We start from the raw sequence: 16,587 nt of genomic DNA, 5'->3' as shown, positions 1-16,587 counted from the left end.
CTAGATGGCCCTTTGGTCTGACCCAGTACGGCTGTTCTTCATTCCTTGCAAAGCGAGCCTGGCTGGCAGTGGGGAAGTGCTGACCCAGTGCAGCCAAAGTCTGGTTTCACTTTTCAATGTGGGTTGTGTTGTAAAAAAAACCCCAGAAAGCGTTGAATGAAGTGACAAGGTTCATTTCCTTGGCAAATCCATTTTTCATTCAACCCTCCCCCCCTTTTCAATGATAACCATTCAAGCAGCTCTAAATGAGAGGCTCTGGGGACAGGATGGTATCCCGTAGAACTGGGGGGGGGGGGGCAAGCACAGCGAAACAAAGCACTCAGGAGGGCACTGGGCTGTTCAAACAAACCTTGATTTACTGGGATAACCATGCTTCTGTAACAGAAAATGCAACTGCCACGAGGGACCAGCTGACAGACCTTCGCTGTCTCATCCAGACATTTTGAACACTGCAGAATGACAGACCCCAATCAATGAGATTACACCAGTGACAAATGAACTGGAACCTGAACCACAGGCCGGAAGCAGAAACACTGCATTTCCCCCTCCCTCCCTTCCCCCCCCAGCCCCCGACATGAAAATCAAAGCTCACTGAACGAGGCGATGTTGCTATATATCAGGAAAGTGAGCGCAAGGCAACAGGTCTTCAATGAGCGGGACAATGTCACGGGACGACAGTCACTTTGTATGCGAGAGCGTGAGGTCACGTCCATAGGCACTTGAGGATCCGGAGGACAATCGCCAGCCATGTCACTCGAACCACAGCAGACTGCATGAAGCCACCCAGTTAAATTGACAGCTAAATTACACCACACACTTCACCAGCACCAGTACAGCGATAGAGAACTCTGACTTGAGCACAGGTGTGGGGTCAATGCATCCCTGGCACCAGGGACTGAATCCAAGATCAGATGACAACAGGGTGGTTGGAGAACTGCAACCTTGTCTTACAGCGTTTGAGGCAGTGTTCGCTAGTGTTTAGAGCAGGGAGGCTGGGAGTCATGACTCCCAGGTTCTATTCCTGGCTCTGCCACAGGCTTTTCATGTGACCATAGGCAAGTCACTTAACCTCTGTGCCTCAGTTTCTCCACCTGTAAAATGGAGATCATCATCATTACCTCTCTTACAGGGGACTGTGAGGCTGAGATAGTGTTTGTACAAGGCTCTGGTGCCCTTAGCATTGGCTAAATGTGAAGTATTTCAGCATGGTCATGGGTTTTTACACTGGATAAAAGATTTGCAACATGAGAAATAGAAATCAGCCAGCCAACTGTATGCCAAGGGTCAGGTAAAAGATTCAGGGAAAGCACGAATCATACTGCTAACCCTGTCATCCAGAGACAGTCCATCCAGGAGGATCTTTCGCTGCTGAACAGACGTCAGGGTAGAGGGAGCTGGCTTACCTACAGAGCTGGGCCTTGGTGCTGCAGGGGAGAGCATGACATATATACTGCTCTAAGGTTCTGACCTGCAGAGCGGCCCAGACGCTAAGGATGAGAGTCATGCCTTTAATGCTTTACCTTGTTATTAACAGCCAAATAGAAAGCGGTATCTTGGTGACTGTGAAATGAAGTCACCCTCTGGTGGCCAGCCCAGGCAACCTACATCAAACCCAGAGGCTGTGCTATGGGACTTCATGGCAGCAGTCAGTGAGAGATTAAGTGATGCAGGGTTTAAACATTCACTTGAGTGTCCACGAAAAGTGCTATCCTTAACACACCCAACATGTACAATCAACAGCTAGGGCCACAGCATGTCCTGTCCATGCTAAAGCTGTTGTGTTGGTACCTTGGTATGAAGGTTTGATACCAAAGTTAGACATTAGATGGCCGAATTGTGAGCCTTTTGCCTTAAGGAACCTGTAAAGGGGGAACATTCAAATGTCTGCAGGTCGTTTCAAGTCACCAGAACTGAGTCTTAAAGCGGCAGGAAGCTGCATAAGGGCAGTGGTTCAAATCTCCACTGATTCAGTGTCTTTTTTTCGGAGAACTGATTGGAACCAGCTTGGTTAATTGTCAATCCGTGAAGGTGAGGTCTGGGTCAAGTCCCTCATACATGGCCCAATGGTGAAGCTGATTCAAGGCTTTGCTAATATCTTTGTAGTAACAGCCCAGAAGTGGGGGTGTGCGCCGGTGTGAGTGGGGGGTTGGAAAAAAGGCAAGAGAGAGGTAGGTTTTGCGGGTAGGTTTAAAAAACCCCCCACCTAATTACCCCCAAATAATATCTTATCTGAGCGCTGAATTCAAGGTCCCCTTCCCTTGGGGTTAATGACCTCTGAATGATGGCATATGGATTGAAAACTGCTGAGCTGACAGTTCGAGACTGCTAGCATCTCTGAGAACAGAGCAGTGGGAGTGCCTGCTGTTATCCTCTCAGGGCTGCCAATAAACATCAAGTTATGTGGGGCCAAAAGTCGCAGGCATGATGCATTGGTTCCCAGAACTGCTGCGGGGCAAAGCCAAGACACACTAACCACGCTTATCAAGGCTGTTCCTATGTTACCGTACGCCGCTGCTGTTACATAACATGCTCCAGAAGGTGTATGTTTCACTGTTTTGTTCTGAACAGGCCATGGTTCTTCCTACGCTGTAGCAAACACACCCTGTGCAATAGGATACGTCAGCCATGTTTCTAGCTGCCGTTAGCAAGGCTTGCATTCTCTTGGGAGATTCTGAATGCTATGTCCCAGGCCATAGTTTTGCATCAAGAGGATTCTGGTGAGTGGCGAGGTTACACCTCCAAGGTCTGTATGCGCTGTGGAGGTCTTGAGCTGTGTAAAATGAGCAATTAGAATGTGACTCACATATTAAGTTCCTGCAAAGTCTCTAACTGCAAAGCTGGTTTAAAGGATCATGAAAAGCCCATAACCTGGAAGCATCTAAAGTGACCTGAATGCATAGAAATAAGCTCCTGCAGCATTGTAGACAGAGCTGTCGTGACACCACCCCAGGACCTGTGCCTCGGGTCTATGCGTCTCCTAAGCGCCTTTGCATTTCACACGTGCACAGCCTGTGTGGCTGTACCACTCAGGGCCTCTAGTCTGGGCCTCCCTTACCCACTAGCTTCACTAGGTCTGCTGAGAGAGCCAGGTTCTCCCCTATGGTACAAAGGAGACACTGTGGGGTGTTTTGCATTGATTTATGCTTCTGGTATTTACAAAGCAGAGCCTTGGGGCCGGCCAAGGGGAATAGGGGCATGAGGTGAGAGGACAGGACATTGCAAAAACACTTCACAAACAGATCAGGTCATGCCACCTACCAAAAGACACTCAGACTCACATCACATGGCCTGGAACCGGGCCCTTGCACACTGATACCACATCACAGGGCCAGATGGTTAAGGAACAGGCTAACACTTAGCTGTATGTGTAAGCTTCAGTTTGCTGTCTTCCATGATATGGTACTTGAGACAAGAGGAGCAGCTGACCTGCCTGGAAGGGAATGTGACACTCCCATTTGATGAAGTAGAAACATCACCCAATGACACAAGGGTGGTTGCTGTAATGCTTGGGCTCGTGGTGCCCTTCTGATCATGCATGGGATTCCAGCAGGTTCAGAGACTCGTTTGAAACATGACCAGGAAAGACCCTGGAAAGGTTTGGAACTGGAACACACTCCCACTGCCTAAGTGGACAAGACATAATTGTCCTGGATTTGACAGCAATAGGGATGGGGAGTTTCTTGTAACCTGCTCTAGTGACAAAAGCAGCTCAGACCCCCTGCAAGCTGTTCTCACAAGAGCTGGTCAGAAACCAGCAGCTTTCTTGCAACAAATGCCCACTGAGTATGTCTGGGTTGCAAAATGTCCATTTTCCATGGGAAATTTCCAAATGAAAGGTTTGGTTTCAACAGGAAGTGGGGGAAAGCCCCACTTTCTGCTTTCTAATTATTTCCAGCTGCAAAACAAAGCTCATTTTCTCACATTCTTTTTACCTCTCCTGCCTTCTTCCAATGGGAAAAAAGGGAGAGGGATAAAAATTGGAGAGGGGGGCAGAAGAACCAAAAACTGAAAAGGGAAAGTGAAATTGGTCAGTTTCCTGGGACCAAAAATAAAACAAAATTTGAAGCTGAAACTAAATTATTTTTAGAATTTTCCTGTCAGGAAAAAAAAAAAATCACCAAAATTCATTGAAATCAACATTTTCCCTCCAAAATGTCAACTTCAACTAAACCAGGTTTTCCAGCGGAAAGTGTCTGGGTCGATAAATTTCAACCAGCTCCATTCCTCACCCATCAACCTCAAATCTTTAGCTTTCTTTCACCCAAGACCTCCAACTCTCTGTAGCCAGGGAGCAGCTAATGGCTATGGGCCAGATATACAGAAGTAGGTGCTTATGTTCTGTTGACTTCAGTGAGACCCAGTTAAACACATGCTTAAGCATTGGCCTGAATAGGGATGTTTTCCTGAATGGCAGCCTAAAATTTGAATGCAGGAGATGCCCTGATGTTAGGGCATCACCCACTTTCCTGCATGGGAATGAGGATGCATTCACCATCTGTCCCCACCAATGAGACAGCCACAGTTGTTTGCACATTTATTAGGGCAAGCAAGTTGCGCTGATTGGTTTGTCATGGGTCACATTCTGCCCTTGGATACATGTGTCCAAACGCCCATTGATTTCAGTGAGTCCTATTGCTGGGCCCGCGGGCAGAATCCGGTCTTTAATTTTCAATCTATTCTGAACTAAGGAGGTTGTAATGTATTTCATTTAATTAATATGCTTCTGACAATTGTCAGCCAAAGTGGCATTAACAAGAGTTAATGGGACCGGTTCTGGTGACGCTGCTGAGAACTGAAGTCTCTGGATTAAAGTTGCCTTCCACTATGAATAACTGATTCAGAATGGTTCCTGCTGAGTAATTACACTCAAAAAAGGGTCTGTCAATACAATTTGCTATCAGCTGTCACAGATGCTGCCTGTCATATGCTGAGCTGGGGTATGGCAGTCAAGTCAAAACACAGCACTGCGAGAATGGAAACAAATTCAGCAGCAAGACTCAAGGAAGGAGGATGGAATTCAAGCAGTTCAAAAGACAGGCAAGAGACAAATGCTGGGCAGCGCTTAGCTTTGCCCATACGCTCAAGAGGGGCGTTATGAGAGGGGAGCTATGATGAAAGGTCATGCAACAAGTCTGCAGTGGGCACAAGAAAGTGACACTCAGTCTGCCGGGGAAAGGGGGAAAAAAGTCAACGGCAAGCGAGCTCCACCAAACCCCTGACCCACAAGCATGGCTAGCAGACGCTTTCAGTGGGACAGCAGACTGTTTTGCATGAGGGTCAGAAAAATCGAAGTGTAAGAACACAAGCTTCAAAGCCACTGGGCAAAGTGGCATGGGCTTGAAAACGTAGATATAACGCAGGACTGTTGGCCAGACCTTCTGGTTCAGATCAAATATAATACTCTAAATCACTGATACAGCCTCTCCCTCTAGAAGGACAGCCTCCTGGGAATGTACTCAATGCACTGATGGGGACTGAAAAGCTTTAACTGCTCTAATCCAAGGTGCATTCTACTAGCTCTGCTACGCTGTGCCTGAAAGTGCCTGGGGAATAGATTTGCTTTAATCCACCTCCTGCATTCCTCCGGCTGCTCGCTGGCTATGCAGTCTGGCCCCAGCCTACCCCCGCTCTGCATGCAAAAGATTCTAGGGCACATTTACAGGTTGGTTCACAGCTGACAGACTGTCCCTGGAACCAAGGCCAGAATATCCAAAGATGCCTAAGGGAGGTATACACCCACTTGGGATTTCAATAGGATCTGGATGTTTATATCCTGTAGGCTCCTTTTGAAAATCCCAGTCCAAATTCACAACTGTAGAGAATGAGTGATCTGGGAGGACCTGGCAATTCATTCCATGGTTTTCCCCAGTGTTGCTGTTTCATCTTAAGCTGCTTGGCCGCAGTCTGGATTTCCAATAACCTTGACCCATGAGGCAGAGTGGCTGCTCGAACACAAATTCCTGAGACGAGACACATGTTAATCTTCATGATAACGCAGTCTAGATGGAGGCCGGGGAACGATGAATCACAGCTGGAAATGCTCTGTGTGAAAAGATGAATGCAGGATTGATGGGGACTGGGGGAAAGGGGAATGGCTTGGCTGGATGGCGAAGCGTGGGAGGGTTGAAAGAAGATTTGGGATTCTCTTTCTGGGACTGGTGCAGGGGATCAGATGACACCCAGCCTGAAGGGAAGGTGCCCAGTATCTTGTGTACCTGGAGATGCTATTCCTAGTCACAGAACTGAATAATCCTTTCGTTTAGATATTGGCCTTAATAACATCCTGCAGCAGTGAGTGCTACAGGTGAATCATACCCTGCTTATACAACAAGAATAATGATTGTTTAGTGCTGGGGTTTGAATGACCTTGATTATTTTCTGGCCCGCAGAAAGGCTTGTTCTAATAAAGGTACATAGCATGGCACTGTAGTGGTAGAGCTTAGCCATTAGGCTGTGTTTCTTTAAGGACCAGTCCCTGTACCCCAGGAGCTCTCTCAGATGACTGCCTGACTCCCCCCTTTCGCACTCCCCCTTCCTACACATTGTTGGGGTTGTAGCACAACAAATTGAACTCAAGGTTTTCGTCCCAGTGCCTGAGCAAAACAAACAGCTGCCGGGCTGCGGCCTTGACGGTCCCTGGGCTCCGGCCCTCCGGGAACTCCTGCTCATTCAGCCACATGCTGGCCTTGGCAGCCACCAGCTCCCACTCGATGAAGTAGGAGGCTGAGCTGTGCTCCAGCCAGGCCAGGGCGACTGCTGTGGCCCAGAGCATCCCCTCCGGTTCAGCCCACTGATGCAGCTCAATGTCAAAGAGCAGGGACTGCAACTCAGAGCTGTCCGACTCGGAGCCTCTGCCGCTGTCACTCTGCGGCTCCCGAGGGGACTGGGTGCTCTCAGGGGAGGAGAAGCGGCGGATGGTGATGGCAGGGGGTGAGAGTTCGTTCTCAGCTTTCAGGGCCTTTGACAGGCTTTCCACTGCGCTGCCAGAGAAGTGGCGAGGCCGGCCTGCGTCTCCCGTACTCTCACCATAGCCGTTCAGCATTGCACTGGGAGTGAAGTCTCTGTCTGAGAAGCTCTCTCTGGGAACGTCGTTCGGTGCCAGCAGCTGCCAGCTGCCTCCAGGGCTCTTGGGTTCTCGAGGCAGGCCTGACTTCTTAGCATTGTAGGAGCTGGCTGAGGGGCTCAGAGCCATCCGGTGGCAGGTGAATGGAGACGTCCACTTCAGCTTCTCCATGGGAATGCTGATTGCGTGGCAGAACGCTGGGTTCAGCAGGAAGGCACCGCAGGCCAACTGCAGAGACACCTGTGGAGAGGGATAACACTTCCTTAGGGAGGTGCTGAGGTAAGGCCCTGGGGAAGAGCGCATTCTCTGTGCACAGCCAGGGCTTTGGAGCAACCTGCCCACCAAGAGTCCACCCCATTTGCGCCCAGGGCTCCAGGTTGACAGGAGAGGCACCACCTGGCCCTCATGCCCGCAAAGTAGGGGGGGGTTCCTCTCCACAGTTCAGGGTCCAAAAGGTTGCTGGGGGAGGGAGAGGTGGCCCCAGCTGGGCCACATTTTACCCCTTTCCACGCAGTGCAGTGGTCTCTGCTTTAGCCTCTTCTGCCCCTACCAGTTTTGGGAAGTTTTCCAGCTTCACCAACTGGGGGATTTTGGGATGGGAGTTGGGGGCCCACTGATCAGAACTCAAGCTAACCCATGTGTGTGCATGCATGGTGATATGCCAGAAGAGAGAAGAGCTTGAGCAAATGCTTTCAGAGCCCCCGCCACCTCCCGTCATCCCAGTTATATGAGCCTAAGATCTGGTTTGGTTGCTTACCAGGGGTAGGTAGTCAATGTTTTCATTGCTGCTATCAGAGCTGGGTTCATTCATCCGACTTGGGGATTTACTCATGAAACCTTTGGCTGCTCGAGTCAGCAGTCTTGTTTTATGAAGGGTCAATCTGCATCAGGACAGACGTAACAAAGAAGGCATTTACATACTTGCCTCTCGGACTCATTGCCTCCCACTAACCAATCACCTTTCAGCATTCCCAGTAACTGACACACAGCACCCTACACTAAGTCATGCGGTAACGCAGCTGTCAGAGATACATATGCTCGGTCTGGCTGCGAGACATCAATTCAACTGGCTTCCCATACAATAGACACAACCACCTCTCCCCTTTCTCTTCTGCGCTAGACTGTAACGTAGCCTGGCCTCTGGTATTGGAAATTCTCCCCACTCCGCACAGATAAGTCTCCTCAAGCTAGCATATGCCCATAGGAATGCAAATTCCATCCAGGAACATCTCCTGTTAGACTCTCCAAAAGATCAGACTGGGAGGGGATGCTCTGAGGACCATCATTTCTGAGTGGCCCAGAAGTTAATGCTTCAGCTTGTCAAAAACATAGGACCCCCTGAGTCCTGATCCTTTTCCTGTCACTTTCTGGAGGAGCCATGTGACTCAGGGACTCTGACAGGGGTTTTCAAGGCAAGGAGTCAGGGAGGTAGCCAGAAGAGAGTGTGAGGTGTCTGTAGGTAGGTGAGGAAGAGAGGGGGTATTTTGCCTTGATCCCTCCTCTCTTGAAGTCATTAGAAGAGGGAAAAATTTAGAAGGATATTTTTTGGGGGTCAAAAATGCCTACGTGACTTAGGAGCCTCTGTCCCCTTGGATTTCAATAGGCCTAGACTTGCACAATTTCTCCATACCAGATGACGTGGCGCTATACCCACCTTCCCCTCCCTGGATGGCTCAGGGGCATGGAGTAGTCTAGAGTGTTTAATCGCGAAGTCCCTGGTTCAAATCCAGCCTAGCTAAATAGCAACTGCAAAATGTTCCTATCTTTTGGCTGGTCACGGGCCAACGTGACATGAATTTGGGGATCTGTGGGCAGGTGTCCACCCCACACTTGGCACTACTCACCCCTCTCAGCAGAGAGACCCAGGCCACTGACCAAGCCTGAACTCCCCTCCCTGGTGGTCCTTCCAAGTCAGAGTTAGGGAGCCCTGGTGGGGCAATCTGAAGAAGCTTGTTTTGCTGCTGCCATCTGATGGCAGTGTCTAGACTAGAACCTACACAGACCAAATCCTCTTCACGGTGACACCAGATTTCAACAGGCTGCATCGGTAGCCCAGAGAGACTCTGGCCCAGTACTTCCCTTTACAAGCACCAAATTTGCACGATACATTTAAAATAAAGAATAAAAAAGAGGCAGTTTGGTTGGCTGTTTGCTGATCGTCAGGCTCAATGGGTTGGCTAATTGTCACTAAGCCTGGTTCACAAGCTGTCTGCCTGGCCCAGTACACCAGCCAACGAGTGTCACGGTATCAAAGCAAGAGTGGGCTGCAGAGCAAAATTCCCGTTACCAAACCCCCTTTCTACAGTGTAACCAGCTGCCCATCTGCCTGATGTGGACACACCTCTAAACAGCTGACAGGCTTTCCCTCGTGTGGGCCCCTTTTGTCAAACCCACACCCAGGAGAAAACATTGAGCAATGGAATACTCCACCCTGGGGTCAGGAGGTCTCACTGCGTCAGAGAATGCTCTGCTGCACCTTACCTGGCAGAAAAAAGGGTATCAATAGACTTCTGGGAGTGAGCAGAGGGAGCAGACGGACTCTGCAGCGAAGCTGGAGAGAAATACAGAGCCAAGACTGAAGTAAGGAAACATCTGGCATCAAGGAAGAGTTAATCAGAGAGTTCAGGGACCACTGGCTGGAGGCTGGGCTCCTGGCTTGGATACTAAATTGCTTTTTGACCTTAGACAAGTTACTTCATCTCTCTGCCTCTATGTCCCCATGTGTCTAACGGAGATAATGAGACTTATCCACCGTTCAAAAAAGGCTGTCTGGGAGATGCTGAGGGCTTAGCACCTCTAGAAACCAGAGTACTGATTTAGCTGCCTAAATATGGATTTAGGGCTCTAATTTTAGGCACCAGTGTTTAAAAAATACGTTGGCCAAAGTACTTCTAAATAATTCAGTTGAGCCCAAATCACCAGCCAAAGTTATGGGCAGGCACCAGATTTACCAGCTAATACATTTTAAAACACAATAGCTGAAAATCGTTTCCTCAGGCACGGAGCTGCCCACACCTGAGCTCTCTCTAACAACTGGAGGTTCACAACCCCTGGCTCAGCGCAGAAAGACATCGCCCTGCCATTGGCCGTGACCAGCTGTGGCAGGAGAAGCACAGAACCCCGAACTCCGATCCGACAGGTTTAAAAACTTTTCAGCTCAACTTGAAACCTCAGTCGGAGGAAGTGGTGCCACGGCGACCTTGAGAAACCCTGTGCATGTCTTGCTCTTACCTTCCGGGACACTGTAGCGCTCCCAGCCGGAAGAGGCAGGTGCGCTGCCGGGCGACAGGCTGTTCTCATCTGCAACAGCAGAAGCACAATGGCCACATCACCCTTCTCCACGTCATTACCACATGTCAGCATCACCCTGGCCTCTTAGTGAGGGTCACAACCGGCCCCCTTGCCCTAGGCGTGACCATCCTCCTCCATAACCGCCAGCACTGCCTGTCTGTCTGCCAGCTTGTTCGTCACCCTGGGCACCACAACACACTGTACCATCTCCCTCCTCCTCCTGGTTGCCATGGCTTCGCCAGACCTTCCGCTGGCACACACTGGGTAGCAGCATTGGTTTCAATGGAGCTCTGCTGACTTACACTAGCTGAGGATGTACCTACCTTCGACACCAGTCTCCAAATCAAAACCAGTGCCGTGGCTACACTGAGCTTTGGAGAGGGAGAGCGCCATGTCAGGATTACACAGTGTGACCGTTCTATTGACCACTGTAACGGTTCCGTCATAGGGCCTCCTGCTGGTTATTCTGGAAATTAGCTCAGTCTTTTCGCAGAGCGCTCTCCTCCGGTGGTGTCTCGCCTGCCATCACTTCTGCTCTGGACCCGTGTCGCCTCAAGATCAGGACACAGCCCTCCAGCTGTGCCCCATTCCTTCTGGGGGAGCAGCAGTCCTCTGTCCAGCCACTCGCCTCTGTGGCCAACTGCAGCCCAAGGTTCTAGCCACTCCCCTCAGTGGCAAACTGCGGCCCTTCACTGGCCTCTCCCCTCAGTGGCAAGTGTGGGTGGGGAGACCCAGGCCCACCCATTACTCCGGGTCCTGACCAGGGACCCTCTAGGCTGCAGCCACACTCTGTCCGTTTCCCTGGGCCACTTCCCCATAGCCCTAGCACCTTCTCTGCCCCTGTATCCAGGCTTTCAGCCAGTCAGGCTGGAGCTCCCGCTCCCCAGGGACCCAGTCCTTTCTCCCTGGGCTCCCAGAGGGAACTGACTCCTCTGCCCTGCAGCTCTCTTTATATTTGGGCCTGCTCTGCCCTGATTGGCTGCTCCTTGAAGCCCCTCACTGATTGGCTGTCTCCTGCGCAGCCTCCCCAGGGCTGCTTTTAACCCTTTCTCCACCAGTGTGGGGCAGACGCCCCATCACAACCACATTCAGCATCCTTGGGCCCCTCTTCCGCCTTTACCAAACCCTAATCCTGAACAGAGATCACTGCTTCCCAACCCATCGCAACCTCCAGCTCACCCATCACCACTGCGTCGCCATCACTATTTGTTTCATCATCCACAGTCCCTCTGCACCTCTGCCACATCTACTTTCTCTTCATGGCGCCTGATGGGTTCCTTCAATTGACCTCAGCCTGCTTAGGACAACCAGAGCTCTAGACGCAAAGGGGAGGAAATTCCAACCCCAGAAGATGCATTCTAACACGTCTCGGTGGAGCTGGCTATACCGTCTTACTGAGCTGAAAGGTGTGAGCACCTGAGGCTATTTAACCTTTTAAAAGGGGACTCCCAAAGGGTCAGACATTGCTGTGTCCCTCTGCAGATCTGAATCCATCAATCAGGCTCTCGTGACCTTTATTCTAGTCTACTCTAATCCAGGAAGAGAGTGTGGCCTAGAACCTGGAGCAGAGCAGGAGTCATTCCTACTCCCATCTCTACCAATGAGTCACTATTTGACCTTGGGCAGTTTCCTCTTCTGTAAAATGGGGACAATCCCATTTTCCAGAATGCTAAGTGGTTTAAGGTTTGGAAACTGCTCAGGAATGCTGGAATGGAAGATGCTACAGGAATGCGCATTCCAAGACAGTCTGTATTTTATTCATTCCAGGAAAAAAATCTAGAATTTATAAGCCTCAAACTCTGAAATAAACCCAGTGGGTTTTGAGAAATGTGATTTATCTGAGCACGTAAAGAAAACGGGAAGCAAGTTACAGCATCATCAGACATGCTATTGACTGCACCTGGTTGACTTTTTAAATTTTCTTTAACGGCGTTTTTCTCTCTTTTAGCCAGAGATTTCCTCCTCTCTCTCTTGCTCTCGGTGATGGAAAACTTTCAGTGTCTCAGAAATGTTTAGTAGCCAAGCTGTTGTGCTCATCCTCCCAATGCAACCCGTATCTCCCCTGTGTTGCCAGGGAACCTGGAGTACACACTGGGACAGCACTAATGATCAAGTGCTGATCACTGAGTTTTTCAGGTCAAATTACCCCTGAGAAGCTGGGTAGCTTCGAAAGAAGCTGTCATGCCCACTGGATTATTTAGCAAGTCTGACAATATGAGTGGTGCTGAGGTCTAATCTTTAGGGAGTGCAGGGGGCATGGAGCTGAACCTACAGCAAACAAGGGCTGGTGTGGCAGATTTCTGAGGCCTTTATGGAGGGGCCAAAACCTGGTCAAATGACAACTCTGAACACTGGGCATACTGGGATACTGAGGCATCCAGTCTCAAGGCACTGGGCAAGGGGATGGGCTGGACTCAGCTACAGCCATTATGGAAGGGTCTTTCATTGATAAGGTGTGGGGATGCCAGCTAGGAAAAGTGACAACCCAATTTTAAAGACCATCAACCTCAGACTGTGGAACTCACTACCACAGGAAACTGTGGAACCAAATACTGCAGTAACGTTCAGCAAGGATTAGGGGTTTAATTGTACGATTCTGAACAGCATCTGTGGGTCCCTCTAGCTAGGGCAGAAATGACTAGAGATGACAATCCTCACAGTTCAGAGAATAAATAGATCATTAGTAGGTGTCAGGGAGAATCCATCTCCTCCACAGTGGTAGAGGATGCACAATTTGGTGCATTGTGGGGAGGTTATACCCTCCTCTGGACCATCTGGTACTGCCCAGGGCCACAGAGAGGATACAGGATTAGATGGACCATTGGTCTGTTCCAGATAGGCAGATCCAACGTACCTGCGTATACACGTGTAAATCACTGGAGTGTAATTGATACGAATAACTCTGAACGGTTTTCTCCGTTGACTTCAATAAAGCTAAGCCTGTTTCCACAGCTAAGGATCCAGCCTGCCTGTTGTTTGTATTTATTTTTATGTTTCAATACATATAAGAGAAGCTGGCAAATGGCCACTCTTCCCTTTCAGGGGCTGATTATAGAAATACCTGCATTACAGTATAACAACAGCTGGATGTATAGCTAGTTCAAAACACTATTGTGCGACCCCCTGGACAAGCCCTCTGCAGAGACCTAGCTCAGCTGATTCTAGATGTATTCTGAGAGATAGAACGTATTTTTCAGCACAGTTACTTTCCACACAACCATGAATTCCAGCTCTCTCCTTGTCCCTGACTGAGAAGATCATTTTAACTCAGCAGCAGTCATGACTGCATGAGACAAAGTCCAACCTAACTTATCTTCATTAGTAGGAGATTTACAGAGACAGTCAAGTGTCTGAAGTCCCCTAGTCTCTAATTAGAGCAGGCTCAGCCCCTCGTGTCCCCTGTGTTGTGGCTGCCAGTTAACTTCAGAGCATCAGCAAGAGTTACTTCTCGTGATCTGAGAGTTTCAGAATAAGTTATTTTCTCGTTATTTTCTGTTTCAAGAGATAGATTCCAGCCAGAAACATGGTTAGCTGTCCAGACCACATGCTTTGTTCCTCATCAGACCTTTCATATGACAGTAGCTGAGTATATTCCTCTCCAGAGAGCGGTCATCTTGGCCATAGGAAAGACAGAGACAATTCTATAGCAGGTGGGGTTTAGCCTAGATGGACTGCCTTCATCTAGCCTGGAGCTAGCCAGGGCATCATAACTCACAGTTTGTGTTGGTCTGGTACTGCTCTGATTACAGATTCCTGGGGTGAAATCCTGGCCCAATTGCAGTAAATGGCAAAACTCCCACTGGCTTCACTAGGGTCAGGATTTCATCCTGAAAATGCTGTCATTGCTTACAGGAGTTAAACTCTCTGCTGCTACTGCCCTTCAAGAAACAGGCATCAGTTCTAAAGAAAGGGCCAGAAGAAGAAAACTGACCAGAGGCAAAAAATAGAGAGGGCTCATAGCATGTGTCAGTGTCCATCCTTTGTAAGATCATACCCACGGGTTCTACTACAGTAGATTACAGTACTGTGCCCCAGAAGGGCTGCAATCTTACGCATGCTGTAAAATCCATCATCTGCTCCATCCTGGCCGCAAGTTGACTGGGTGCGTCCGAGTCCGACGGAGAAGACTCGGTGCCTTCTGCTTCCTGAGCCTGAGCTCCTCTGGCCACCTTGTTTGGACGCTGGCCCTTGACATGAACAAAGGGAATTCCCAGCATTACCGTTCCCAAGGGACAGACAAACACAATGACAATAAAGTGAATTGGGTGAAATCAGTCACTTCATGGCATCCAGGCCTACCAGTGGCGCCCCTCCTTCGCCCTGGGACTGGCTGCTGTACTCCTGTCTGGCCTGGGAACTCCTTCCTCATCAGTAGGCCGCTTCTGTGGCATTCACTCTGTGGTTAAGAGCCTGGAGCCCTCTGAGAGCCCACCACTCCCCTAACTGGCCACAGGCTCCCAAGAGAAGTACATTCGTCACACTCCTGCTCATAGGGTGACCAGATGTCCCGATTTATAGGGACAGTCCCAATATTTGGGGCTTTATCTTACATAGGTGCCTATTATCCCCCACCCCCTGTGCCGATTTTTCACAGTTGCCGTCTGGTCACCCTACTTGCTCACCAACCAAGCACACCCCCTTTCCTGCTGCAAGGACCCCTTTGTCATAGGCTGTGGGCCTTCAGAACAGCCCAGGCTGAGAGACCCCTTCACCTCCAGGCCCCAAGCTGGCTGTGGTCAGTCAGGACTGTGTGGTGGAGAGGAAAGCCCCTGGCCTCCAAGTTGGGCAGCCATATTCTTGGGCTCCAATGCTGGAGAGCTCAACCATAGCCCAAGGCTAAGAACCTCTTAGTTCTATGGACACATGAAGACCATGGAGACCTACACTGAAGGAGCAGCTGGAGATCCAGAGCCCAGCTGCCCTGAAGCTCACAGAAGAGAATGGATTTGTTGTTGTTACCTACATTGAGAGGCCTGATTTTTTCCCCCTGCCCAAGCTCTGAGGTGCTGTCTGAACCACGTTTCCCCTATGACACCCCCAGGCTGGCCCCTCACACTCCTATGCAATGGGAAATTAGCAGGGAGTGTGGGATGCATGCCAGCCTCAGCCTAGTAACGACGCTGTGCTGGTGTCCTGTTACCTGCACTGACATATTCGACCACGGTTGGCAGGTAGCCACTGGTGCTCAGGTCCACCGGGACAAAGGCCGTGTACTTGCTGATGACATTGCAGACTTTGCTGGTTTGGACGGCATTTATCTGGTACCGCCTCCCAGCCCCTGTTGGGTGAGAGATGTCAGGTTACGATCCATGAGTATTGTGGGCTCAGACCCTCTCCCAGGACCTAGATCACAAAAGCCACCTACACTCCTTGACCTCCTCACTGGCACTCTCAGCAAAGACACCCAGGACTGAACTGACCGTGGGGACTGGCATATCCCTTTTCCCAGAGCTGTGGTCTCTCTGGGGCAGGATCAAGGCACAGTGGAATGGGGAAGCATGCAGAAATTTCTGTGGCTGCTGCAAGCCGTAGTCCTATTTGGTGGCTGACTAGATAGTGCCATTCTCCAGGGCCAGACACTGCATACTCCAGGGCCGTCATCCAGCACCCGAGCGCTGAAGTCAAGCAAAAAAGATAGTAAGCCCAATATTACAGCCCAGAGAGAAGCACTCCAGGTACTCGGCCAGTTTGGGGCTTCCTCCCAAGTGGGACAGAGCTGAGAACAGGGGAATGGCCTAGGGAAAGAAGGAGAGAGATTGCTTCGGTGCGAGGGGCCGTCCATTAGATTCCACTACGCTGCTCATTCTCCTTCCTTCCTCTGGTTTAGTGCCTTGGAAACCCCTTCTCACTGGGTGCCCTCAAAGACCCCATCCCAGCTTGTATTCAAGAAGCAAGGCAGGCTGTCTGGAAGTGCTGATTCAGCTTTAGGGAGACAGCCAGCTCTGACCGATGTGCTCAATCAAGCTGCCAGCTCTTCTGTACCTTAATGTTGAGCCATTGGGTCTTAACTCAAGGATCCCAGTGATCTGAGGCACTGGGACCCTTTGGATTGCCCGATGTTTCTTTGCCACCGTAGCACAGATGGGATCACAGTCAGCGCTTGCTGGGGCTGGCACCAGTTGGTACCAGTGCCTTTCAAAAGCCCTATAATGTTTTCGTATCCATCCGTACCGCACCACTGGAAAGTGTTGTGCCACAATGCATTGCCGTAAAACACCTCTGAGCCCACCAAC

General features: G+C 50.1%; 1 protein-coding gene across 4 annotated transcripts in view; it reads right to left on the bottom strand.

Moving 5' to 3' along the window:
• Nucleotides 1–334: 334 nt before the first annotated feature.
• VWA5B1 (von Willebrand factor A domain containing 5B1) overlaps nucleotides 335–16,587 on the bottom strand; it is a 78,773-nt gene continuing 62,520 nt past the window's right edge. For 3 of the 4 annotated variants that reach the window (XM_077837372.1, XM_077837374.1, XM_077837375.1), the window contains 6 exons: nucleotides 15,495–15,632; nucleotides 14,407–14,541; nucleotides 10,295–10,363; nucleotides 9,545–9,614; nucleotides 7,821–7,944; nucleotides 335–7,303 (listed from right to left, as the gene is read on the bottom strand). In XM_077837372.1, coding sequence (XP_077693498.1) covers nucleotides 6,536–7,303; nucleotides 7,821–7,944; nucleotides 9,545–9,614; nucleotides 10,295–10,363; nucleotides 14,407–14,541; nucleotides 15,495–15,632 — 1,304 coding nt within the window. In that variant the 3' untranslated portion in view covers nucleotides 335–6,535. The remainder of the gene's footprint in view (nucleotides 7,304–7,820; nucleotides 7,945–9,544; nucleotides 9,615–10,294; nucleotides 10,364–14,406; nucleotides 14,542–15,494; nucleotides 15,633–16,587) is intronic. The other variant, XM_077837373.1, reaches the window with a different exon arrangement.

The sequence above is a fragment of the Eretmochelys imbricata genome, chromosome 18 (assembly GCF_965152235.1).
Source record: "Eretmochelys imbricata isolate rEreImb1 chromosome 18, rEreImb1.hap1, whole genome shotgun sequence".
Lineage (NCBI taxonomy): Eukaryota > Metazoa > Chordata > Testudines > Cheloniidae > Eretmochelys > Eretmochelys imbricata.
This window is presented reverse-complemented; position numbering and strand designations above follow the sequence as displayed.